This window comes from Narcine bancroftii, chromosome 9, assembly GCF_036971445.1.
Source record: "Narcine bancroftii isolate sNarBan1 chromosome 9, sNarBan1.hap1, whole genome shotgun sequence".
Classification (NCBI taxonomy): Eukaryota; Metazoa; Chordata; class Chondrichthyes; order Torpediniformes; family Narcinidae; genus Narcine; species Narcine bancroftii.
Window position 1 is genome coordinate 56859338 of NC_091477.1, and position 27634 is coordinate 56886971.

The window sequence follows — 27634 nt, forward strand, 5'->3', positions numbered from 1 at the left end:
GGGGGGGAGAGAAAAAGCGGGGAATTATAGGCCGGTGAGCCTTACATCAGTAGTGGGCAAAATGATGGAATCCATTATTAAGGATGTAATAGCAGAGCATATGACTAGCAGAGAAGGGATCGGATGGAGTCAACATGGATTTACAAAAGGTAAATCGTGCTTGACAAATCTATTGGAATTCTTTGAGATGGTGACAGGTAAAATAGATGGGGGAGAGCCAGTGGATGTAGTGTACCTGGACTTCCAAAAGGCCTTCGATAAGGTACCGCATAAACGACTGGCTTCCAAAATCAAGGCTCATGGGATTGGGGGAAAAGTATTGATGTGGATTGAGAACTGGCTGGCAGGTAGAAGACAGAGAGTTGGGATAAATGGCTCGTTTTCTGAGTGGCAGGCGGTGACCAGTGGAGTGCCACAGGGATCTGTACTGGGACCCCAGCTGTTCACAATTTACATTAATGATCTGGATGAGGAGATTGGATGTAATATCTCCAAATTTGCAGATGACACTAAGCTAGGAGGGGTTGTGTGCACGGAAGAGGGGGTCAGGAAGCTCCAGTGTGATTTGGATAAATTGAGGGACTGGGCAGATACATGGCAAATGCACTACAATGTGGATAAATGTGAGGTTATCCACTTTGGTAATACAAACCGGAGGGCAGATTACCATTTGAATGGCAATAGATTAAGAGTTGGGGAAGTGCAGAGAGACCTAGGGGTACTTGTACACCAGTCTCTGAAGGCGAGCATGCAGGTACAGCAGATGGTTAAAAAGGCAAATGGTATGTTGGCCTTCATATCAAGAGGGTTTGAGTATAGGAACAAGGATACCTTATTGCAGCTGTACAGGGCCTTGGTGCAGTTTTGGTCACCTTATCTAAGGAAGGATGTTCTTGCAATGGAGGGAGTGCAGAGACGATTCACCAGGCTGATATCTGGAATGACAGGAATGACTTATGAGGAAAGATTGCGCAAATTGGGATTGTACTCGCTGGAGTTTAGAAGATTGAGAGGGGATCTCATAGAGACATATAAAATTCTGGCAGGACTGGACAGAATGGATGCAGATGGGATGTTTCCAATGATGGGAAAATCCAGAACCCGGGGCCATGGTTTGAGGATAATAGGCAAACCATTTAGGACCGAGATGAGGAGGAATTTCTTTACCCAGAGGGTGGTGAATCTGTGGAATTCATTGCCAGGTTCATTAAATATATTTAAGAGGGAATTAGATATATTTCTTCAGTATAAGGGTATTAAAGGTTACGGAGAGAAGGCGGGGACAGGGTACTGGCAGTACTGGAAGAAAGCAGTTTCTCTAAGGACATGATCTCGTTGAATGGCAGAGCAGGCTCGAAGGGTCGAATGACCTACTCCTGCTCCTATCTTCTATGTTTCTATGTTTTTATGTTTCTAAAAGGAATCTCTCTCTAAAAACCAGCAAGAACCCTCCTGAGTGGTAATCATTTGCCTGTTAAGCACCAAGACTGGTGAACTTTGTTAATGCTAACTTCTGTGCACAGTACAAGAATTGCCTGCAACCAGCGAGATTGGACTATGAACCAAAGAACTTTTCTAATCTTAAATATACATTACACACACCCACGCTTAGTATTAGAGGGGGGATTAAGTAAGTAGGTTAAGTAGTAAGTTAGAGCTTAATTCTGTTTTCTTGTTCAACTATAATTAAAAACTACTTTGGTTTAAGTAACCCTGTGTTGTGGTGCATATCAATTGCTGCTAGTTTTTGGGATCTCCGTAACATGGAGAAGTAGAAATGTTGATACATAGTAGATATATCAAGAAATTTATTTCACCTATTGCCACTTTATTGATTCTTTTATTTTTCTTTGGAAATTCCCTGTCCTATTGGATCAAGTTATGGTTGTTTGTGTTTCTGAGTAACTGCTCTACAATACACTGTTTGCTGCAAGCCATTCTTGCCTCTTTTTTTGAATTGAGCACTGAATTCCAATGGATCAAATCATTCCTGCTTCACATAATTCCTAAAACTAGGATTAGGAATTCTATGGATCAGGAATGATTTGATCCTTTGGAATTCAATGCTCAATTCAAAATTATGCTTGGATCAGGAGCTTCATTCTCTGGAGTGAAAACAGCCTGACAACTGTGGGCTCTGATGGTCCAGCAAGTCAGCAACAAATGCAAACTGTCATGCAGATGATACACATTGATTAGAATGGCAGCACAGTGCATTGGTTTAAAAAGCACCAGGGACAGGCAGCAGGGAAGAAATGGTAACTAATCACAGTGTCAATTATCAACTTAATTCTGTCTGTTCCTCTGGTACCAACGCAGCAATTCTTCTTCATAACTTTTGTAGCCACCTATTCTTTGACATGAACTTAGCTTCTTCGTAACAGACATAAGGCACTTTCAAATGGCCACAATAACCAACTGTAAAGCCGCACATTGTACTCCTGTGCGGATGTCGGGTGACCATCTTAAACGGGAGTACCCGGCTTGGTCTACTTACCTAACCCTTCTCCAGTAGGTGTAATATCCTGCTTGGAGTATCTCCTGTGGCAGCTGAAAGCAGCTGGGCTGCCAGGGGGCAGCTGATGACATCATCAGCCAATTTTATTTATATACATACAGCACTTGCAGTGCGAGTCGGAGGCATTGGCAGCGCAAGTCAGGCAGGCGAGGGGGGAGAGACCGGCAGTGTGAGTCGGGTGGACAGGAGACCGGCAGCGCAAGTCTGAGGCACCAGCAGCGCGAGTCGGAGGCACCGGCAGCATGAGTTGGATGGGCGAGGGGGAAGAAACCGGCAGCAGGAGTCAGAACAGTGGGAGTCATGCCTGAGTTGTTTGTCAGTCATGCCTTGACGCGCTGTAAATGATATCAAGGCAGTATGGGCGGGACTAGACCACAGTCCTGAGGAACCGGCTATCGCTGGTAGTCGGCTAGCTATCAACCGGCACGTTCAAGTGACAGAAAGGCGTCCTCTCTGCGGCCCCCTGAACGTGTCAGCTGCACTCCCCCAGCTGCGACTGCCAGTGCATGATCTTCTCTGGAGCACCTGAAAGTGTCTATAGTAGAGAGCACAGGTGCTGGAATCAAGAACAAACACAGGCTCCACTCACTGCAGCAGCTTGTTTTCGGTTCTAGATATTGAGGAACATCTCATTGGCCTTGGTCTCCCATGTGCCACAGGAAACTGGCCAGAATCCAGTGATGTGGAGGAATTTCTTTAGCCAAGGAGTGGTAAACCTCTGGATTTTCCACCACACATGGCTGTGGAGGCCAAGTTATTGGGTGTATTAAAGGCAGAAATTGATAGGTACCTGAATAGTCAGGGTATCCAAGACTATGGGAAGAAGGCTGGGGAGCAGGTCTGAGTGGGAGGTTGGATCAGCTCATGAAGGTGGAGCGGTCTCGATGGGCCAAATGGCAAATTTCTGCTACTTATGATATTATGACTTTTACTAACTCTCTTTTCAATTCTGCCCAGTAACTCTGGGTCTCTTTTTGGATAAATTGGATGCACATGTTTAACTCAACAATCTGATCAAGAGTGAGTTCTATTAATACTGTTATGGGGCATGTTATATTATATATTAATATGTCTTTAAAAGAGATAGAAGATTGTGGGGGTTTACTGTGTAGGTTACTTCACATACAGAGTAACACTTCACAAAAGATATCTCAATTTAAATTCAAGAGCTATGCATAAGCAGAGACTTCATGTCCACAGTGACTACACAGAAACTTTGAAGAGTGCCTATGGAGACTTCACAAGTAGGTGTTAATTGGACTAAAGTTGTAGAGCAAATGGACTATTGTCTTTAAAGCAACAGATGCCCAGGCAGAAATTGATTCTGGTGCTAGCAATCGGTCTGGTTGCAGTTTGGTGCTCTCAGAGGGGTCATGTGGTTTTGCAGAGAGAGAGGTCAGTTCTGCAGTAGTTTTTGTACACTGCAACATGGCAGCTTGTTGAAACCTCCATATTGAACTCAGGTTGCGAGTTGAGTTCAGCCTGTTGAAAACGCTTGTAGTCCATACAAGAGGAAATGGCTGGCTAGAGTGTTTCTCCTGAAATAAGGGAAACAAGAGGAACTCAGAGGTGATCTGGAAGAAGAGGTTATCATTTGGAAAACCCACGATGGGCAAGTTTCTTTGGCAAGACACTGAAGTGGTTGACTGGAGGAAATCAGTTGGCGTGAGTCCAACAAACAACAAATCTCTGAAACCAACCAGAACTTTCCTGAGGTTATCTTTCAGCACCAGAGCTTTGTGAAAGTTCATAAATGTTAAATTCTGTGCACAGTATAAGAATTGCCTGATACCGATGAACTTAGAGAAGTGAGAAGTGAATGTCTGGTCCATTAAAGCAAAGAACTTTCCTGAACATATACATATTACATACACATGCGCTTAAAATTAGAAGGGGGTTAAGTTAGGTTAAGTTAATAGCAATAAGTTAAAATTTGATCCTGTTTTTATATTTAAAGAAAACTAAAAACAACTTTTGTTTAAGTAACCATTTGTATGGTGAATTTCTATTGCTGCTGGGTTTTGGGGTCTTCTGGGTTTGTAACAATACTCTCAGGGCCTCACTATTGAACTGTAAAATGTCCGATAGTGTGAGTTAACTTCAAATTTAAAAGTGGATGATGACTATTTATCTTCTTTCCAATCCCACTTTATATCATCTATAAACTTGAATACCACATATTTCTGTGTATAAGTGGAGTTGTGAAACCCTAAAAAATCTCTCAAAAATGGGGGGAGCAGTCGACTTATACTTTTGCGACCTTAAAAATAGCTTAAAACCCACTCCCTTGCTGATTCTGTGTATGTTAATGCTTGAAAAACAAAAAAATCCCGACTACAACAGATTTTCATTGAAATTTTTATTGAAAACAACACAGTTAGAACCCTTCAAAATCAGTATCATCGTCTGGGGAAAAGATGGCAGCAAATACATCCATACTTTCACTGTTTAAACAGTCATCATATGGGTCCCAGTCTGTGTCTGATGAGGCCCTTTTACCTTCATCTTCCATGCCATTAATTGCACAAGAGATACTGCACTTTTTAATCACAGTTTCTACTTTAATTTTGTCCCATGCCTTGAGCACGATGTTACGCCTTTTGTAAATGACTTTTCTGCACTTGACATCTATTCCTCGCCCACATGGCTTTTGAATATCTTGTTCAAGCAGACATCGAGAGGTTGCAATTTAGACGTCAAACTACCCGGAATAACTGCCATGTAAGAATTATGTAGTACTAATCTACTCTTAGAGTTCTCAGTTAAGTTTCTATGAAACATAGCACAGACCAACAAACTCCGTGCTTTGCGTAAACCACCTGGCCACCTGTTCCACACATTGTCTATCCATAGTTTTACACTATTTTCATCCATCCAACTTTTTCATGAAAATGTACAAAAATACCTGTAGGGAATTTCATTTTTGGTTTAATTTTGTGTTTGAAGATTACCATGAACCTTAATTTTGTCCCGTTCGCCATACACGATAACGCCACGGTAAACTACGTTCTTTCATGACCTGTACTTCTGGTTTGCACAGTGTTAACACCTTTTAATTCCACTTTTCTATTGCCTATCATGTTGAAATTCATGGGGGTTTCGTCCATGTTTCTGATATTTGCCAATGCAAACTGGTCTTTCTGCTGGTTCCGTATAATAAACTGGAGAAAACTTACAACTTTATGATCAAGATCTTTTGGTAGTTTCTGTGAAATTTTTGTTTTTTTGGTGTAATACCAGATTTTTCCTGTTTGTAAAACGGTTGCACCAGCCGATTGTAGCCTCAAAATCATCACTGAGGTCTGGGTGAGACTTGGCCCACTGCAGTCCAAATGTTCTTATTTTATTTTGGGTCACTATGTAGCAATCTTGCCTCTGTTCATCTACCCATTCTGCAACTTGATTTTCCAGCTCTGGGCAATGAGTGATTCATCTTCTCATTGAACATTGCCTTTTTGGTATTTTTCTGAAAGTCTCTTCTTTCTTCATCCAATCTCTTACCAACTTCCCACTTACATCAAATTTTCTTGCAGCAGCACGGTTGTTGGTTTTCTTGGCCATTTCTATAACTTTTACTTTAAAATTCACTTCATACTTCCATCATTTCAATGGAGCCTCCATGGTAACAATCAACTCCAGTCAACACCCTGCAGATTGTTATTTCTGGGGGTCGACATGTATACCCAATATACGATAAAACTTTTAAAATGAGGCTGTAAAAGTGGGGGCGGGGATCGACACCTGCCTGTTGACTTATATGCCAAAATACATGGTATATTATATTTATTTCCTTTCAATGCCATTAATCCAAACAATAAATATTTGGGGATGTGCTGATTCCAAAAGAAACATAATAATTTGGGAAGAGGTTACAAAAATGGAGGAACAGTGACAGCAATACATAAATGAATCTAGGCACATGTTTTTCTTCTTTTTCAATACTCTGTTAAATTGGATATCCGTCATTCTAATCAGCATTCCTTATGCATCTCCATCAAAGAACATTACAATTTAAATAATCATCCTTCTGAATTCTGAACCAAACCTTTGAGATGTTTCTCTGCCTCTATGAGTTAAAGCCAAAATATCTTATAAATAGTGCCCGTGCTTTTGAATCCTAAAAGTCAATGTTTGCATAAAGACCTCTCTTTGACAAGGAATCATGTTATGATATTCAGATCGGTTAACCAACTTAACATCATCATTAATTGTCAAGAACGTTAATTGATTTGAAAAATCGAAAAGACCCTTCTATCTATCTGGACCTCATCAGTGTTTATGTCCCTCCTGATGCCAATTACAAACAGGCACTTGTAGAGCTGCACAATGTGGTCAACAAACTAGAGATGGCCCAGCCTGACCCACTACAAATCTTAGTCGATGGCGTTAATCAGGTCTGTCTCAAGAAAACCTTGCCCAACTAGCACCAGCATGTAACCTGCTGTACCAGAAGTCCCAGCACACTTGATCAACACTACATCAAGATAAGGAAGGCCTACAGTTCTTCCCCAAGACCCCATTTTGGCTAGTCAGATCATTTGGCTGTGCTCCTTCTGCCTTCAAACAGACAGACCCTAAAAAGAGAGGCTCCAGACATCAGGACTGAGAAGATAGTCATAGGAGACTGAAGAATGGTTACAGGACTTCCTCGAGTCAGCGGACTGGGCAGTGTTCAAGGACCCAGATGAGGATCTGAATGATTACACCAGGGCTGTCACAGACTTTATCAAAACAGCTGTGGATGAGTGTCCCCACCAAATCAGTCAGGGTTTCCCCAACCAGAAGCCCTGGATGAACAATGAAATCCAGATCCAGATCACAGGCATTTAAGTCTGTAAATCTAGATCACTACAGAAGGAGGTATGACCTACAAAAAGTCATCTCTTGGGTGAAGTGGAGTTTCCGGACAAAAATGGAAACCATGAAGGACACCCAACAACTGTGGCAGGGCCGAAATAACATAACCTGCTACAAATCTTCATTTCCAGATGAACACAATGCCTTCTACACCCAATTTGACCACAAGAACAAGGAAGAAGCATCCCGCCACACCCTCACATCTCCTGATGATACCCTCCTGCCCATGTCTGAGGATGACGTGTGGGCTGCCTTCAGGAGAGTGAATCCGAGGAAAGCATCTGGTCTGGATGGAGTACCTGGCCAACTATTAAAAATCTGCACTGACCAGCTTACCAATGTATTCACGGATATCTTCAATATCTCACTCCAGCAGGGTATAGTACCCACCTGTTTCAAACAGGTGTCTAGTAACCTGACATAATGACTATTGACCAGTAGCACTTACATCAACAGTGATCAAATGTTTTGAAAGGCTGGTGATGAAGCAGATCAGTTCCTGTCTGAGCAGTGACATGGATACGTTCCAGTTTGCCTATCGTAGCAACAGGTCTATGGCGGATACCATCTCACTGGCTCTACACAAACCCCTGGAACACCTAGACAGCAAAGGTGCATACATCAGGATGCTCTTTATCGACTACAGTTCAGCATTTAACATCATCATCCCCTCAAAATTGATCAGCAGTCTCCAAGACCCAGGACGCAACATACCACACTCCACTGTATAATTGTATCAGGATTTTCTCACCTCCAGACCACACTCCGTGAGGATTGGTAAGGACAGTGTGTTGATACGACCACCAGCCTACTGCAGGGGATGATTTCTGTACCTGCAGGAATACCACCTAAAGGGTTGACTCCACCTGGCCCTAAATAGACTACCTAAGGGGCTGACTCCACTTGGCCAGCTGGCAATCAGCCAATCTGACTATAAACCTGAGCAGGCCGCTCCTGAGGTAGTCACACAGGGAGCCACCAAGACATGAACTGGTGCTCAGACTTTTACTGGAATAAAGCCTGTTGTACAATCTTTTCTGACTTTGTGCTTGCTTGCTGCTACCTCAGCGCACCACAGACATCTCCTCCACAATCTCCATCAGTACCAGAGCACCAGAGGGCTGTGTTCTTAGCCCCATGCTCTATTCGCTTTAAACCTACAACTGTATGGCTCGGTAGGACAAATTTGCTGGTGATATCACTGTAGTGAGTTGTATAAAGGAAGGGGATGAGTCAACATACAGGAGAGAGATTGAAAACTTGGCTGAATGGTGTACCAACAACAACCTCACACTCAACATCTCCAAAACCAAGGAGATTGATGATTTCAGGAAGGGAAAGCCAGGGGTGTACGATCCAGTGATCATTGGGGAATCAGAGGTGGAGGGTGAGCAAATTTAAGTTCTTGGGAGTCACTATATTGAAGGAATATTTCATGGACTGAACACACCACTCGCATTGTGAAGAAAGCACATCAGCACTTCTACATCCTCAGGAGTTTGCAGAAACACTGGCAAATTTCGACAAAGGTGTGGTGGAAAGTGTGCTGACTGGCTGCATCATGGCCTCGTATGGAGACACTAATACTCCTGAGTGTAAAGCCCTCCAAAAGGACACAACCCAGGACATCACAGGCAAGACCCTCCTCGCCATTGAGAAGATCTACAGGGAACGCTGCTGTCAGAGAGCAGCAAGGATCCACACCACCCAGCTCACGCTCTGTTCTCACTGCTGCCATCAGGAAAGTGGTATAGGTGCCACAAGACTCACACCAGCAGGTTCAGGGACAATTGCTACCCCTCTACCATCAGACTCCTCAACAACAAACTCAATCAATAAACCTATAATATCATGTGTGTCAGTATTTCAGTGGAACAAAGGAAATTACAGTGGAATGAGAGAGGAACTGGCCCAAGTTGACTGGAAAAGTAAGTTAGATGGAAGGACAGGAAAGCAAAATTGGATGATATTTGTACAAGGAATAAGAAAAGTGCAAGTTAGATATATTCAAGAAAAAGGAAAATTATGAATGGAAAAAAGAGAAACACGGGTAGATATAAAACCGATTGAAAATGATGCTGGAGAAATTATAATGGATAACAAAGAGATGGCAGAGGAACTAAAGGAGTATTTTGTGTCAGTTTCACTAAGGAAGACAATAACAATATACCTGATAGTCAGAGGTCTCAGGGAATAGAATTAAGTACAGTCAGGATTACTCGAGAGAAAGTGCTTGGTAAACTAAATGGACTAAAGATAGACAAGTCTCCTGGACCAGATGAGATGCACCACGGGTTTCGAGATTGTGGAGGCATTGGAAATAATTTTCCAGGAATCAATAGACTCTGGCATGGTTCTGGAAGACTTGGAAGGTTGCAAATGTAGTTCTTCTGTTTAAGAAAGGAGGGAGGCATAAAAAAAAGGACATCAGTGGTTGGGAAGTTATTCGAGTTGATCCTCGAGGACAAGATTATGAAATACCTCGAGGTGCAAGGGTTCATGAAGGGAAGATCCTGTCTGGAATTTTTTGAGGAAATCTCAGTAAGCAGGTCAAGGTGCCGCATAAGTGGCTGCTTAATAAGAAGATGAGAGCCCATGGAATTACAGGAAAGATCTTTCTTTGGCTTGGCTTCGCGGACGAAGATTTATGGAGGGGGTAAAAAGTCCACGTCAGCTGCAGGAAAGATATTAGATTGACAAATAGGCAAAAAACAAAGCGATCCCATTCTGGTTGGATGCTGGTTACTAGTGGTGTTCCACAGGGGTCGGTGTTGGGGCCGCTTCTTGTTACAATGTATATTGATGATTTAGATTATGGACTGAATGGTTTTGTGGCCAAGTTTGCAGATGACATCAAGATAGGTGGTGGATTAGGATGTGCTGAAGAAACTGAAAGGTTGCAGAGAGACTTGGACAGTTTAGGAGAGTGGGCAAAGAAATGGCAGCTGAGATACAATGTTGAGAAATGTACGGTTAGACATTTTGGACGAGGATATAAACAGGCAGTGTGGTATGTCTCGAGATTATACCTCAGAAACAAGGCACACACAACAAGGAGTGTCATTGACACTGATTTAATGAACTGGCTGCTCTCTTTTATATTGTCAGGCTGATCCTGGTGACCGATGGGCATGACCATGGCCCTTCAGGCTCTGATTGGTGTCTCATGACCCGCCATCGACGAATGGCTGGATCAGCCCATTTTTCTGCAGTGTTGTCAACAGGTGGATTTGTGCTGCCCTGGGCGCCAATTGGCCCTTTTGCGATCCATTGCCGGCAATTGGCTGGCAGAGCCTGTTTTGCAGCGGTCTATGAGAACAGGCCATTGATCCCTCGTGCAGCCTGCTCAATTGGCATGTTCAAATGGAGTCTTCTGTGTCAGCCTGCAGCGACAGCTGTGGGCCGCTACATGATCCTCCCAGAACCGGCGATCAGAGAGGTATTAGTACCTTTGGAAGGCCTGTCCCTGCAGCATGGGATTGGGAGTGCGATTGGTTGACTGCTGTCCAAATGTGCCAGTTTGAGTTGATCAATCGTGAAAGTCACTTCCCTGCTGCTAATGTACAGAACGCAGGTGGGCCTGTTGTGTTGGAGGACATGATATGGCCCCTCATACAGTCTTTGGAGTGGTGGCCGGTGAGCACAATGCCTCATGAAAATATGTTTAGAGTCTTTGAGGTCTTTGGGGAGTGTGAACTGGAATGGGCATGCGCTTTGGGAAGTGTTGGGGCGAGCATTCCCAAGTGTTCACGCAGTTTGGCTAGGACAGCATCTGGTGGGATGACTGGGGTTCTAGCCAAGAATTTGCACAGGATGACTAAGGGCGCACCATAAACCATGTTGGCTGCGGAGGTATTGAAATCCTCCTTGGGTGCAGTTCAAATGCCCAGGAGGATCCATGGCACTTCATCCATGCAATTGGGCCCTGAGAGTCTGGCCATGAGGACTGATTTGAGGTGCCTGTGGAACCTCTCCACCTATCTATTGGCTTGTGGGTGATATGTCATTGTCTGGTAGAGTTGGGTTCCCAGGGCTTTGGCCAAGGCTGCCCATAGACTGGAGGAAAATTGGGCTCCTCTATCAGAGGTGAGGTGTTCTGGGACCCCAAAGCATGCCACCCAGTTGTTTAGCAGGGCCCTAGCACATATCTCAGTAGATATCTCAGGTAATGGGACTGCTTCGGGCCACCTGGTCGAACAGTCTACAATAGTGAGCAGGCATCGAACATCCTGTGACACCGGTGGTGGGCCAACAATGTCCATGTGTATGTGGCTGAACCTTCGCCATGGTGGTTCAAAAGTCTGGAGAGGGGCCTTAATATGTGTCTGGATCTTAGCATACTGACATTGTGTGCAAGTCCTTGCCACTAGCTGACCTCTTTTCAGAGGCCATGCCAGATGAATCAGTCAGCTACCATTCTGACAGTGGCCCTAATGGAGGGGTGTGTCAGATTGTGGACCATGTTGAAAATTTGTCATTTTCAATTGGTCGGGATGATTGGGTGTGGCCTACCAATAGTTGTGTCACACACAGTCATTTCATCTGGGCCGATTGGGACATCCTCCAGTTGCAGGCCGGTTGCTGCTGCCCGATAAGCGGGGATGTCAGGATCTGCCCGTTGTGCTTTCACCAGGGCCATGTAGTTGATGCCTGGGGTGGGGGCATGTATGTTGGAAATGGCAGGTAGGGACTATGCATCAGCCACCATATTGGATTTTCCTGCGATGGAACTAATTTCGGTAGAGAATTCTGAAATATAAGAAAGGTGTCTCTGTTGCCTGGCTGACCATGGATCTGAAACTTTGCTGAAAGCAAAGATAAGTTGTTTATGGTCGGTGAAGATCTGGAATTTCCTGCCCAGTAGGAAATATTGCTAATACCTCACTACCAGGTACAGAGCCAACAGTTTGCGGTCGAACGCACTGTATTTCAGTTCCATTGCCATTGTCCAGGGGGATGGAGTGTGGGGTAAGCCCGAGTGCCAACCAGGAATTGGTGGCTCGATAAGGAGTCTCGTATATGAAGCAGACTTTGGAGTATGCCGGCCATAGCAGCATCAATGACGGCTGGCTCTGGCACTTACCAGGAATATGTATGGGAAATGGCATTGATGGGCCTCTGAACCCCAGAGTTGGTGATAAAAACAGCACGGCTCACTGGTGGGGTCCATCGCTTGGGTGGTTTGTCAGCCGGTGGGCTTCCTGGCTGGTCGAAGAGTTGTCACCTGTTCCAGCGTTGCACAGGTGTCTCTCTTCGCTGCCATTGCACATCTGCTCAGGCAGCTACCTTTCTGGGATCATCGAAATCCTCTTCTGCAATGAGCAGCCACTCCAGAAAGATCTTGAAACTGTGGGGAAGAGGTGTGGCCATCATTGAGAGTGAGCATGTTGCTCATGAGGGCAGAAGGGGCCCTGTCCCCCAAACCGTCCATTTGCAACAGTTGAGCTGCGCACTCCCGCTTCGAGAGCCCGAAAACGTGGGTTAGTAGCTCCTTGATGGCCACGTACCTCCCTTGCTCTGAATAAAGTCGGTTATCCGGGCCGCGGTGTCCTGGTCGAGAGCATAGTAGTAGCACGTGTAGTCAGCGCAGATCTAGCAAATGGCAAACTGTGCCTTGGCTTGATGGAACACCCGTGGCTGCGACGTCCAGATGCTCGCAGCTTCATGGAAACTGCATTGATTGAAGGTTGGTCTTCCATTTCAATGTCCAGCATTGGGTTCAAAAATGCCGTTTGGACCAGTTGAGGTCACCACTGTGGTGTGTCTAGAGGTTTTAGCTCGGAAATAAGACACATGCAACAAGGAGTGCAGTTGACTCAGAGTTTAATGAACTGGCTGCTCTCTTTTATATAGTCAGGCTGATCCTGACTGCCATGTGATCAACAGGCGCGACCCATGTCCCTTCAGGCTCTGGTATCCTCACGATCTGCCGACAGCGATTGGCTGGATCGACTAGTTTTGCTGCAGCGTCATCGATGGGTGTGGCTTGTGCTGCCCTGGGTGCCGATTGGCCCTTTTGTGATCCATCGCCAGCAATTGGCTGGCAGAGCCAATTGCAGTGGCTTAAGGGAACAGGCCACTGACGCCTCGTGCTGCCTGTTTGAATGCTGTGTTCAAACAGCCTCATCTGTGTCGGCCTGAAGCGACGGCCTTGGGGCGCGACAGCACATTATTATTTGGATGGGGAGAAAATTCAAAATTCAGAACTGCAAAGGGACTTGGGGGTCCTCATGCAAGATGACCTAAAGGTTAACCACCAGGTTGGATCGGCAATAAAGAAAGCATTCATTTCAAGAGGAATAGTGTACAAGAGTAAGGAGGTGTTAATGAGGCTCTATGGGGCCCTGGTGAGACCTCATTTGGAGAACAGTGTGCAGATTTAGGCCCCTTATCTGAGAAAGGATGTAATAATGTTGGAGAGAGGACAGAGAAGATTTACCAGGATGATCTCTGAAATGCAAGGGCTAACATATGAGGAACATGTAGCAGCTCTTAGAATGTATTCATTGGAGTAGAGAAGAATGAGAGGGATCTCACAGAAACATACTGAAATACTGAATGCTGAAAGGATTGGACAGAGTAGATATGAATAAGATGTTTCCCTTGGTGGGTGAATCCAGGACAAGAGGGCACAGTCTTAGAAATAGAAGGTACCCATTTAAAACAGAGATGAGGAGAAATTTCTTTAGCTAGAGGGTCGTGGATTTGTAAAATTCATTGCCACATACAGCTGTGGAAGGTCATTCATTGGAAGAGATTCTTTGACTTGGCTTCGCGGACGAAGATTTATGGAGGGGTATGTCCACGTCTGCTGCAGGCTCGTTGGTGACTGACAAGTCTGATGCGGGACAGGCAGGCATGGTTGCAGCGGTTGCAAGGGAAAATTGGTGGGTTGGGGTTGGGTGTTGGGTTTTTCCTCCTTTGTCTTTTGTCAGTGAGGTGGGCTCTGCGGTTTTCTTCAAAGGAGGTTGCAGCCCGCCGAACTGTGAGGTGCATCTAATTAGTAAGGGTATCAAGAGATATGGGGATGCAGTGAGCTGGGATTCACTGGGAGAGTGCTGTATTGATGACTGACCCCGCCTCCTGGCTCCACCCCCGTTTACCCATATATAACCCTGGTTTCCTGCCTAAACCCAGAATCCTTCTGAAGCCCACTAGTGAGCCCTACCCATGGTTGAAAGCTAATAGGTGTTTATTCTCCCTCCAGTTGAGTGGGAGCTTTTATCTACGCTACAATTAGCTTACAAACAAGGATGGAGGCGTTGCTCAATCCCAGTTTGCTGCTAATAGACCCCCAGTCCCCCAACACAGCTGAGGAGTTCTCGTATTGGCTAAACAGCTTCCAGACCTTCCTGAACTTGACCAGGGACGTCTTCCACACAGACCAACTCTGGAGATCGGTGCTCATCTCCAGCATAGGAATGAAGGGGTACGCAGTCGTCAGATTGCCCAACGCATGAAGCCGCCATCGAGGTACTGAAGACTCACTACATGAAGGTTCTGAATGAGGTCCTACCGAGGCATTGACTTGCTCCACATCACCAATGGCCCAGAGTTGATGATGACCACCTGCTGGATCTGTGGATGCTTGCTAAGAAGTGCAGGTATGAAGTGGCTTCGGGCCGTATCTGAGAAGATGAACAGATCCAAGACACTCTGGTCGCAGGAGTCTGCTCAAGGTATGTGAGGCAGCACTACTCGAGTCAGAAAAGAAGGACCTTGCTCACCATGTCGAGCTGGCCAAATCAAGAACAGGTCAGGCACGAAAATGATGATCTCGAAGCCAGTGAATTCACACTCTCAGGTAAGCACCTCCAAGGACTGGCTACTCCTGCTATGGCTGCACCTGCTCTAATGGCTGCCACTTTCCATGCCAGGGAGTGCTTTTCCTGCGGAAAAGGTCAGCACCACCGAGCGCATTGGCCCGCTGAAGACTCAACGTGCTCCAGCTGCAGGAAGAAGTGACATTGGGCAAGGGTCTTCTGCGTGAAGGGAGGTCTGGGGAAATCCATGGCTGCACCGCTCCTGGATCCAATTCCATCCTCAAGCCGTCTGCCCCAAACTCACCCAAGATACCCTGCTGCACAAAAAGGCTTGGGGGCCATCTTGCCACAGCCCAAATTCAAATTTGGCACCATCATCGTCAGAGGAGGAAGGAGGGCAGCCATCTTGCCGGGCCACGAGGTTGGCGCCATCTTAGCTGCACAGGTTGACTCAGGACAGAGGGGGCCACTTGAGTGAGGAAAAAGGCATCTCTGGCAAACTGGCATCACTGGTCCTCGACCAGAACATGCCTCACCAGCTCAGTAACTCTATAGTAACGGTGAAGGTAAACGGCCATTCTACAAAGTGCCTAATCAATACAGGCTCCACGGAAAGTTTTATAGACTCACAGACTGTACGAAAGTATAACTTAAAAATGTATTGAATCTTCCTTGCATCTCAGTCCCATTCAGTGCGTGTACAAAAACATTGTATAGTTCATTTATCATTCAAAGTGGGGGTAATTTTGTAAATTTTGTCTGTATACTTTGGATGAATTGTGTGCTGTTGGGTCTGGACTTCCTTCATCACCTTAAAAGCATGTTCTTGGAGTTTTCTGGTCCCCTTCCCCTGGTAACGGTTCGGAATGGAGGGGCCTCAAAATCAGGACCCACTTGGAGCATCTCCATGCTGAACATCAACCCCGTCTCCCTCTATTCCCAAACCTGTCTGCCGACTGTAAGCCCATTGCCACCAAGAGCAGGAGGTACAGCCCAGCAGACAGGGAGTTCATAAAGATGGAGACCCAACGCCTGCTGGAAGAGGGGATCATCGAGCCCAGCACTAGCCTGTGGAAAGCGCAAGTGGTGGTTGTAAAGAGGGAAAACAAGTCCAGGTTAGTAATTGACTATACCCAAACTATTAGCCAATACACACTTCTGGACACATACCCCCTCCCTTGCATTTTGGATATGGTGAACGATATTGCTCAGTATCGGGTCTATTCGACCATTAACCTGAAAGCTGTCTATCCATTCCAAGGACCACTCATACACAGTATTTGAGGCTAACGGTTGACTATCAGTTCCAGTGAGACCCTTTTGGTATTACCTTTTGAGTTGTCTATTTTCCAGCAGCAAATGGACAGAATGGTGGACGAGTGTGGGTTGAAGGCTACCTTCCCCTACCTCGATAATGTCACCTGTGACAGAGTATTTAGAGGTGGTTTTTAAAACACAGAATATTTGCAGGACTTTTGCAGAATGCCTTTTGCAGGAGGAAACAAATTATTGACATTCAGCTTGCCTGGGAGAGCATGTGATATTTGCAGGCAGCAGAGAAGAGTTTTCCTCTCAGAGAGGAGAGAGAGAGAGAAATTTGTTCCAGAGGGACAAGCTGGCAAACTTTAGAAGGCTGCCTGGTCAAAGGAGAAGACTGATGGTGTGAAAGGTGACCTGAAAGAAAGAGGATCATCTGGAGAACCCTGAAGGGGGCAACTTTCGTCAGCAAGACCGATTGAGAAGGAATCAGTTGCGGATTTCCTGGAAATGAAATCTCTTTCTGAAAACCAGCAAGAACCCTCCTGAGTGGTAACCATTGCCTGTTAAGCACCAAAGACTGGTGAACTTTGTTAATGCTCACTTCTGTGCACAGTACAAGAATTGCCTGCAACCAGTGAGATTGGACTGTGATCCAAAGAACTTTTCTAATTTTAAATATACATTATGCACACCTGCACTTAGTATTGGGGGGCGGGGATTAAGTAGTTAGGTAGGTTAAATAATAAGTTAAAGTTCAATTCTGTTTTTCTTGTTCAAATATAATTAAAAACTACTTTTGTTTAAGTAACCTTGTGTTATGGTGCATATCTTTTGCTGCTGGTTTTTGGGGTCCTCTGGACTCCACAACATACCATCTGTGGCTGCACCATTGAAGACCATGACGCCAATCTCCAGAGCTTTCTCCTTGCGGCGAGAGCCCTGTACCTCACTTATAATTCAGACAAGTGTATATTCAGGTCGACACAACTGACTCTCCTTGGTTATGTGGTAGAGAATGGCATCGTTGACCCTGACCCTGATAAGATGTGCCCCCTGTTAGATCTTCCCATCCCTGGGACCACAAAGGCTTTGAGGAGATGCCTGGAGTTTTTCTCATATTACGCCGAAAAGGTTCACCCACTCTTAAAGGGCACTACTTTCCCCCTCTCGGCTGAAGCCCAGACAGCTTTCAATTACCTCTGAAACCACATTGCAAAAGCCACCAAGCACACCGTGGACGAGAAAGTATCCTTCCAAGTGATACTTCCGACATAGACCTGGCCACTATCCTCAACCAGGTCGGCAGGCTGGTTGCCTTTTTATCATAGACATTACAAAGCCACGAGCTCCAGAAACCGTCAATGGAAAATGAGGCTCAGGCCTTTATAGAAGCTATGAGATACTACCTGGCTGGTAGAAGATTTATGCTCCGCATGGACCAGCGCTTGGTCGCATTCATGTTCAGCAATGTCAAGAGGGACAAAATCAAGAATTACAAAATTGCCAAGTGGAGGATCGAACTCTCCACCTTCAATTACCATAATCGCCTATTGGCCAGGAGCTCTCAATGACCCTCTAGATGCCTTGACCAGGGGATGCTGTGTCTCTGCACACACCGGCCAACTGTGGACCAAACATAATAAGTTCTGCCATCCAAGGGTAACCCACATGACTCAATTTGTCAAGTCCTACAATTTGCCCTACTCGGTAGAAGATGTTTGAGAGATGACCAGGTCATGCCAGGTCTGCGCTGAGTGCAAGCCGCACTTTTATTGCCCCGCTAAAGCACACCTGATCAAGTCATCTAGGCCCTTTGAACAGCTCAGTGTCAATTTTAAAAGACCTCTCCCTTCCACGAACCTTCTTTCTCTCAGTTATCGATGAGCACTCCTGCTTCCCATTTGCCATCCCATGCTCCAACACGTCTATTTCATCAGTTAAGAAGGCCCTAGACTCTATTTTCACCCTGTTGGGTATCCCAGCTATATTCATAGTGACCGTGGCTAATCCTTCAAGAGCGACGAGCTGCGTCAGTACTTGCTAGTGAAGGGCATCGCATCCAGCAGGACTACCACCTACAACCCCCTGGGGGAATGGGCAGGTTGGAAAAGAGAACGCCACAATCTGGAAGGCTATCAAACTTGCCTTGAAGCAAAAAACCCTTCCAGACTCGTGCTGGCAGGATGTCCTCCCCATCGCACTCCACTCCATTCAGTCGCTACTCTGCACTGCAACCAATGCTACTCCCCACAAGTTACTGTTCACGTTCGACAGAAGGTTGGTATCAGGGATTACACTCCCAGTCTGGATCACAAGTCCTTGTCTGGTCCTTCTCAAGGAAGAGGAAAAGCAAAACCGACCCCTGGTGGACCGCTCCATGCCAACCCCACATTTGCCTGTGTGGAGTACTCGGATAGCAGGGAGGGAACACCATCTCCATCAGGGACCTGACACCTCCCGAAACAGAGGGTCTGTTGTCTCAGGTGCCCCACAAGCTACTGAGCACTTTCTCTCCACCCCCACTTAGGGGATCCAGTTCAGGAGGAGAGCGAACCCCGCCTATTCTCAAGGCAGAGTCCCAGCCCACTATCCTTCCATCACAGGTGGACCAGGAAACCCAAGCCCAAGACCCCCCCCCCAGTGCTAAGGCGTTCCACCAGGATCTCCAGACCCCTGGACCACCTGAATCTCTAAATATTCTATGTACTGGTTTTTTTTTTGTCTTCAGCTGGCTTCTGATCCCATGTTCTCTTCATCCACAGACCCTTAATTCTTCAGGAAGGGATGAATGCATTGAACTTGGATTCACTGGGAGAGTGCTGTATTGATGACTGGCCCTGCCTCCCAGCTCCACCCCCACTTACCCATATATAACCCTGGTTTCCTGTCTGAACCCAGAGCCCCTCTGAAGCCTACAAGTGAACCCTGCCCATTGTTAAAAGCTTATAAAAGCATTTGTTCTCCCTCCAGTCGAGTGAGAGCTATGGGGACAAGGCCAGAAATTGGAACTAGATGTGAGAATGGTTTAGCTCACAGCAGAGCAGGCTTGATGGGCCAAATGGCCTGCTTCTGTTCCTTTACCTTACAAACTCATTTAAAGACTCTTACTTTTGAATTTTATTATTTTTCTTCCTCTCTGAATTGTAGTTTGTTTGTATTTCTTTATTTTTTAAAAACATGGGTACTGTGACAGAGTATATAATATGTTTTTGTGAGATAAACTGGGAAAGGTTTGTTAGAGTATGTTACATAAAAACACTTTAAAACAGATCTTATTTGAAATACTGGAGCTCTGATAATGCTAGACATTTCAGCCCCACGGCCTTTCCAAGAGCTTTGGAGCGTGCTCAAGAGACTTCACTAATGGATTGTTGTTTACAAAAAGGCAACAGATGAAAGTTCTTGTTGGAGCCGCAGATTGTCTGGAGCTGTTCTAAGAGAACCATGTGGTTTGGCAAGCAGAGAGAGTCAAACAGGCTTTCTCAAAGACAGAGGTCAGTTCTACAGTGTTACAGTCAGCAACAGCAGCTGGGACTGGAACAGGACAAGCTGGCAAGCTTGTGGAAAACCTCATTTGGAAGACAGATTGTTAGTTCAAGTTCAGCCTGGTCAAAGCCTTTGTGGGTCATGCAAGAGGAGAGGACTTGCTGTCTAATGTTTCACTTGGACTAAGGGAAGCAAGAAGGAACTCTGTGGTGACCTGAATGAAAGAGTTTATCATCTGGAAAACCCTAAAGGGGAAAGTTTCGTCAGCAAGACACTGAAGTGGCTGATTAAAAAGGAATCAGTTGTAGAGGTCCTAGAACAACAAATCTCTTTCTCTGAAAACCTTCCTGAGTGGTAACCATTTACCTTTCAAGCACCAAAGCCTGGTGAACTTTATAAATGTTAAATTCTGTGCACAGTATAAGAATTGCTTGCAACAAGTGAACTTGGAGGAATGAGAAATGAGATTTGGCTGTGAACCAAAGAACTTTTCTGAACTTACACACACACTACATACACATGCACTTAGAATTAGAAGGGGGTAAGTCAATAGTGATAAGTTAAAGTGTGATTCTGTTTTCATGTTTAAAGATAATTAAAAGCAACTTTTGTTTAACTAACCATTTGTCTTGGTGAATATGGGATGGGAGCTCTCAGAGAGTAGTGGTAGAAAATTGTTTGTCCATTTGGAGGCCGATGACTAGTGGAGTTCCACAGGGATCGGTCCTGGGTCCACTACTGTTTGTTATATATATTAACAATCTGGAAGTAGAGGTGGAGAATTGGATGAGCAAGTTTGCGGATGATACAAAGATTGGTGGTATTGTGGACAGTGAGGAAGATTACCGTAGATTAAAAGGTGATTTAGGAAGGCTGGAGGTGTGGGCTGAGAAATGGCTGATGGAATTAAATAAAGATAAGTGTGAGGTGTTACATTTTGGAAAGGCAAATCTAAAGAGGTCACATGCATTAAATGGTAGGCTATTGAGATGTGCAGAGCAACAAAGCGATTAAGGAGTGATGGTAAATAGTACCCTCAAGGCTGATACTCAGGTAGATGGTGTGGTGAAGAAGGCATTTGGAATGTTGGCCTTCTTAAATTGGAGTATTGAATTCAAGAGTAGGGAGGTTATGATGAAATTGTACAAGGCATTGGTGAGGCCAAATTTGGAGTACTGTGTACAGTTTTGGTCACCAAATTATAGGAAAGATATAAACAAAATAGAGAGAGTACGGAGAAGGTTCACGAGAATGTTGACAGGATTTCAAGGTTTGAGTTACAGGGAAAGGTTGTGCAGACTAGGGTTTTTTTCTCTGGAGCGTAGAAGATTGAGGGGGAACTTGATAGAGGTGTTTAAGATTTTAAAAGGGACAGACAGAATAAATGTGGATAGGCTTTTTCAATTAAGAGTAGGGGAGATTCAAACTAGAAGGAATGGTTTAAGATTGAAGGGGGAAATTATAAGGGGAACATGAGGGGAAATTTCTTTATGCAAAGGGTGTGGAATGAGCTTCCGGCAGACGTAGTTGAGGTGGGATCATTGGTTACATTTAAGGATAGACTGGATAGTTATATGGAGAGGAGACGACTGGAGGGGTATGGACCGGGTGCTGGTCAGTTACATTTAAGGATAGACTGGATAGTTACATGGAGAGGAGACGACTGGAGGGGTATGGACCGGGTGCTGGTCAGTGGGACTAGGAGGTTGGGGATTTGTTACAGCATGGACTAGTAGGGCCGAACTGGCCTGTTCTGTGCTATATGGTTATATGGATCCTCTGTGCTCATAATATTTTATGGGGACTTGTCCTTTTGGATTGAAATTAGAGTTCTTGTGATTTATTAGTTAATCGGGCTATTTTCCAAGCTAATTTAAAGCTTGTGTGCGGTAAAACAGCAGGAATGGATGCTGATACATTTTTGTCACAACCATCACCTGTAGAGCTGCAGAGCAAGAGAAAAGAGGAACTGATAGTTATTTCTAAGGCATTAAAATTTACTGAAGTCAAGCATTGGATGAGGAAAATACATATACAGAGGGTTATAATGAATTATATAGGTGAGGTAAAAATTTTTGAGAAAGACAGGTAATTTTCCAGAGGATAGATCTGTTGAATTTCAATTGGAATTGGAAAAATTGAGGGTGAAAAAAGAAAGAGAAACAGAGGGTGTTAGAAGCTGAGCAACAAAGGCAATATAAGGCAGAGGAAGCTGAAAAACAAAGAGAAGAGGCTGAAAAATGGAGGATATATGAATTAGAGGTAACTGTTTAAGGAACCATCTGTCTTGGTGAATAACTATTGCTGCTGGGTTTTGGGGTCCTCTGGGCTCGTAACAGTGTGTTCTTGACAATTTGTTTTGCATTACCAATAAGTGGTAATTCTGCCTTGCTCACTGGAAAAAGAATCTCTAGGTTGTATATGATGTCATATATGTACTGACAATAAATCTGAAATTGGAATCAGGAATCTGACTCTCATTAGAAATTCTGCTGGAGTCACTGTAAAAATAAGGTCAGGATTTCACAGAGCCCTCCATTATGTTTAGGATAAAGACACTTTTTTCCTTTATTTCCCCCTGTGCTCCACAGTTTTAAATTTGTAATCAAACATTTCACATGTAATTAAAGTACACATTCCAGATTTTATTCAAGGTTATTTGTACACATTTTGGTTTGACCATGTAGAAATTATAGCACTTTTTATACATAGTTCCCCATTTCAGGGCACCATAATATTTGATCACCTTTGGAGTCTGTAGTTGCCATTTTTCAACACAAGGGCCAAAGTTGTGCCAATGAAGTCAAGGAAGCCATTATGAGGTTGAAAAACAAAGAGACATCGTCCAAACCTTAGGACGACCAACATCAACCATTTGGAACATCACTGAGAGCATACTGTAGAAAAAAAATTCAATGTAGCAATCTGAGAAAGTTTCTTTGATTAAACTTCACAATCTGAAAGCTACCTCACAAAAGTGCAAGATACAGGGGAACGCCATAATCTCCAAGTCCCTTTGAAAGACAGACACCATCCTGGTTGTCCATCTGCTCCTTTCATTGCTCAGTATAAATAATGGAGCACCCTCCCAAACAACACTGTGAGAGCATTGCTGTTCAAGTGGCCTATAGCCATTCTCAAAGGCAGCTTGTTCATCTCTGCTTAAGTAACAAATGCTGGCCTTGTCAGAGAAGTCCATATCCAACTTATGGGTAATGTTTTGTATTGTTTCTGAAAGACAATACTCAGTTGTAACTCTGGGCTTTCTGCCCATTCTCCCTGTGCCCAAGCTCTGGTTCCCTCCCACATCCCAGTAATATGTTGGTAAATTAGCTGGCTACTATCCTAGTCTAGGTAATTCACAAAAGAATCAATGAGCGGCAACAAGTTGCAGGACAACAGGAAAATGACAAGTTTCTGATCATCTGACTATACATACATAACACGAAGAAACAGCAGTTCTCCGGCTCACAGTACAGACAAATACATACATATCACACCGTGCGTGATAAATGCATACATCCATAAAGATACCACTTAAAATAAATACAGTGTATATAAATATTTTGGAATTATTTACTTGAGGCCTGTGATGAAGCAGATCAGCTCCTGTCTGAGCAGCGACATGGATCCATTCTAATTTGCCCATCATGGCAACAGGTCTACAGCGGATGCCATCTCACTGGCTCTACACAAAGCCCTGGAACACCTGGACAGCAAAGACACATTCATCAGGATGCTCTTTATTGACTACAGTTTGGCATTTAACACCATCATCACCTCAAAAATGATCAGAAAACTCCAAGACCTGGGACTCAACACCTCAGTGTATAATCAGATCCTTTCATCAGTAGTAGAGCACCACAGGGCTATGTTCTTATCCCCCTGCTCTACTCACTTTACACCTACTGTGTAGCTCGGTACGACAATAACACCATCTACAAATTTGCTGATGGTATCACGGTGGTGGGTTGTAATAAAGGAAGGGGATCAGTCGGCAATGTCACTGAAACCAAGGAGTTAATTTTGGACTTTAGGAGGGGAAAACCAGAGGTGTTTGATCCGGTCATCATTGGGGGAAATCAGAGGTGGAAAGGATGAGCAAATTTAAGTACTTGGGAGTTGCTATGTTGGAGGGCCTTTCCTGGGACCAACGCATGAATATCACCATGAAAAAGCACGTCAGTAAGTCAACTTTCTTAGGAATTTGTCGAAGTTTGGTATGACATCGAAAACCTTGACAAATTCTATAGATGTGTAGTGGAAGGTGTGTTCACCAGCTGAATCATGGCCTAGTATAGGGACACCAATACTTCTGAGCAGAAAGCCCTGAAAATAATTATGGACACAGTCCAGGACATCACAGGCAAAACCCTTCCCGCCATCGAGAACATCTACATGTAACATGTAGCAGTAATCGTCAAGGATCCACACTACCCAACACATGCTCTATTCTCATTGATGCCATCAGGAAAGAGGCACCACCAGATTCTGGAACAGTTGCTACCCCTCCACCATCAGACTCCTCAATAACAAACTCAAGCCTTTTACTTGTGCACTTTATTATTTGTTGGATTTTCTCCTCTCTGTATTGCACAGTTGTTTACATTTGTTTATTTGTACAGTTTATTTTGCACTACCAATAAGTGGTTATTCTGCCTCATCTACAGGAAAAAGAATCTCAGGGTTGTGATGTTATGTATGTACTCTGACAGTAAATCTGAACTTTGATTACAGGTTACTATTCATCAATCTCACCGCCTGTGGGAGGAAGCCATTTCCCAGCCTGGCAGTCCTGATTTTGATGCCCCTATACCTGATGCTGGTGGATCAAAGATACTGTGTGATGGATGGAAAGAGTCTTCAATAATTATTGAGCCTAATTTAAGCAATTCCCCCAATAAATGTAATCAATAGAAAAAGAAAAATGGTGGTGGTGCTGGAGTTGCTGCAGGTGCAGGGAGCAGAGACACACTCCTTCTCCACGGGGTTTCACCACCCACTCCAACTATCCATGGCTCCATATGGGCTTTAAACAGCCTGTTAAATGGTTTAATTAGATATACAGTACGGTAACAGGGCATTTTGGCCTACGAGTCCGTGCCGCCTAATATACACCCATTTAACCTACATCCCCAGTACATTTTTTTTTTTAAATTATAAATTCAGAACCATGCAAATAAAGCACATGTTGAAAAATAATTCAAATCAATACAAATACATGTGGCGTATAAGAAGAAAAAAATAAAATCTCTCTGTATACCACCCCTCCCCTACATCGAAAGTAAAGAAAAAGAGGGTCAGAAAGGGGCAAGAGACCCTCAACAGGAGTGCTTATTATTTTTAAAAAATTCTTATCATATATTGAGACCTCGAGGAGAAAGGGAACATCCGAGCTTCATTTAAATATTAACACCCATATTTTGAAAATAAGGGGTCCCTATCTTCCAAAATATATAATATTTGTCTCTTATATTGTTTGTAATTTTCTCAAGTGGTATACAACTCCAGACTTCAGCATGCCATCTTTCTACACCCAGATCTGTATCAGACTTCCAAGTTATGGCAATACATTTTCTTGCTATTGCTAAAGCAATTTTTGAACAAACTTCTTTTGATACATATTTAATTTCACCTTGGGTTCAAAATTCTTAATATCATTAAATAAAAATAACATTGGATTCTGTAGGATTTTAATCTCCATTATATGTTCCAATAATGTACCCATTTCTAACCAAAAAGGTTTAATTCTAGGACACTACCAAGTAGAATGCAAAAATAACTAGCTTCTGTCCACATCTAAAACATAAATCCAAAACAGTCTGATTAAATATTTTTTAATATGGTGTTAAATATAACTGATGAGTAAAATTATATTGCACCATTCTATATCTCACATTTATTGTACTTTTCATATTTTCTCTACATATCCCAATCCAATCTTGTTCATCTATTTATTTATTCAAATCTACTTCCCATCTTTGTCTAGAATTATGAAATTTGATTTTTCAGGATTTATCTATTAACCTATACATTCCAAGTTAATTTATCCAAAGAAACCCTTGCCATTTTTCCTTCCCATAAAAATGTCCTAACACAAGCATTTAATACTTTTTTTTTAAAATTGAGGAATTGGAATAGGAATTGATTGAAAAAGGTATTTGTAGTCTATGAAAAACATTAATCTTTACACTATTTACTCTACCTATTAAAGTAATAGGTAACATATTCCAATTTTCATCATCTCTTATTCTTTTTAATAATGGAGAATGATTTAATTTAATTTTTTTTTAAATTCAGCTTTCACTTGAATACCTAAATATTTTATTCCCACTTCTGACCATTTGAAATCAATTACTTTCTTACAGTTTACATAATCTCCCTTTACTGAAGGCATAATTTTACTTTTTTCCCCCAGTTAATTTTATAACCAGATAGTTCTCCATATTCTTTTAATCCAAATTTAAGGGATCTGATAAATAAATCAAAAAGTCATCCACAAACCAACTTATTCTGTGTTCTTCTAGATTCACTTTAATACCCCTTATCTTTGAATCCTGACTTATTAATTCAGCTAAGGGTTCAATTGCTAAAATGAAGAAAGCAGTGACAGTGGACAACCTTGTCTAGTTCATCAAATTAATCAAAAAATTGTTGACATTTGACTTTTGCAGTAGGGTTCATATATATTTTAATTTAGTCAAATATTGACCCTAACCAAATTTTTTCCAAATCTTTAAAAATAAAATGCCATTCTAATCTATCAAATGCTTTTTCTGCATCTAAAGCCACTGCATCACTCATCATCCATTTTTTGAGGTAAATGTATTAACTTAAACAACTTTTCCATGTTATCTGCAGATTTCCTATCACAAAAATCCACTCTTTTAAACAACATAATATTGAACCTCCATCTACATGGTGAAGGTTCTTTGTCAGGCATTGTACATACCATTAAAAGTGGAGAATGATCTGATAATATTCTAGATTTATATTATTAAAAATGAATTCTTCCCTGTAACTACACATTTTAGAGAGAAAAAAAATTCTTGAACAAGAATCTTTTTTTTAGGATTTAACAGGCCAAATATCTATTAAATTTATTTCCTTCATCAAACTCAATGTAGTTTTAGCCATTTTATTTTTTGTTGCTAATTTAGTTGATTTATCCAATGGATCCAAACAACAATTAAAATCCTTATATTAATATTTTTCCATGTGACTCTGACAAATGTAAAAAAGCATCATGTATAAAATCTTCATCTACATTTGATGCATAAATACTCATGAGTATTTCAGAATAAATTTGACAATGAACTAGAACACATCTTCCCTCAGGACCTGTTATAACATTTTGAATTTTTACCCTAATGCTTTCTTTATTAATATTACTACTGCTCTTGCTTTAGAATTAAAGAATGAAGCTACCACTTGACCAACCCAGTCCCTTTTTAATTTCAAATGTTCTTTTTCAGCCAAATGAGTTTCTTATAAAAATGCAATATCAACATTCATCTTCTTCATAAAAGCACAATTTTTTTTAAATTGAACTATGAAGCCCACTAACGTTAAAATTAAGAAAATTTACTGTTTTATTCCAATCCATTAATTAAATTAAAATTTCTTTCAGTCCCACCCTCCCAGGACTCCATCATCAAACACTGTCCCAAATAAAAATTACTGAAAAGGAAAGAAAAGAAATAAACAGATAGATACATGCCCCCTGGAAAAATGCTGTACAAAAAATAAA

The 27634-nt window shown here is 43.1% G+C and overlaps 1 protein-coding gene across 1 annotated transcript in view; it reads right to left on the reverse strand.

The window, feature by feature from the left end:
- LOC138743670 (receptor expression-enhancing protein 2-like) overlaps positions 1 to 23574 on the reverse strand; it is a 148860-nt gene extending 125286 nt beyond the window's left edge. Inside the window, exon 1 of the mRNA XM_069899245.1 lies at positions 23465 to 23574. Coding sequence (XP_069755346.1) covers positions 23465 to 23511 — 47 coding nt within the window. The 5' untranslated portion in view covers positions 23512 to 23574. The remainder of the gene's footprint in view (positions 1 to 23464) is intronic.
- Positions 23575 to 27634: the final 4060 nt, after the last annotated feature.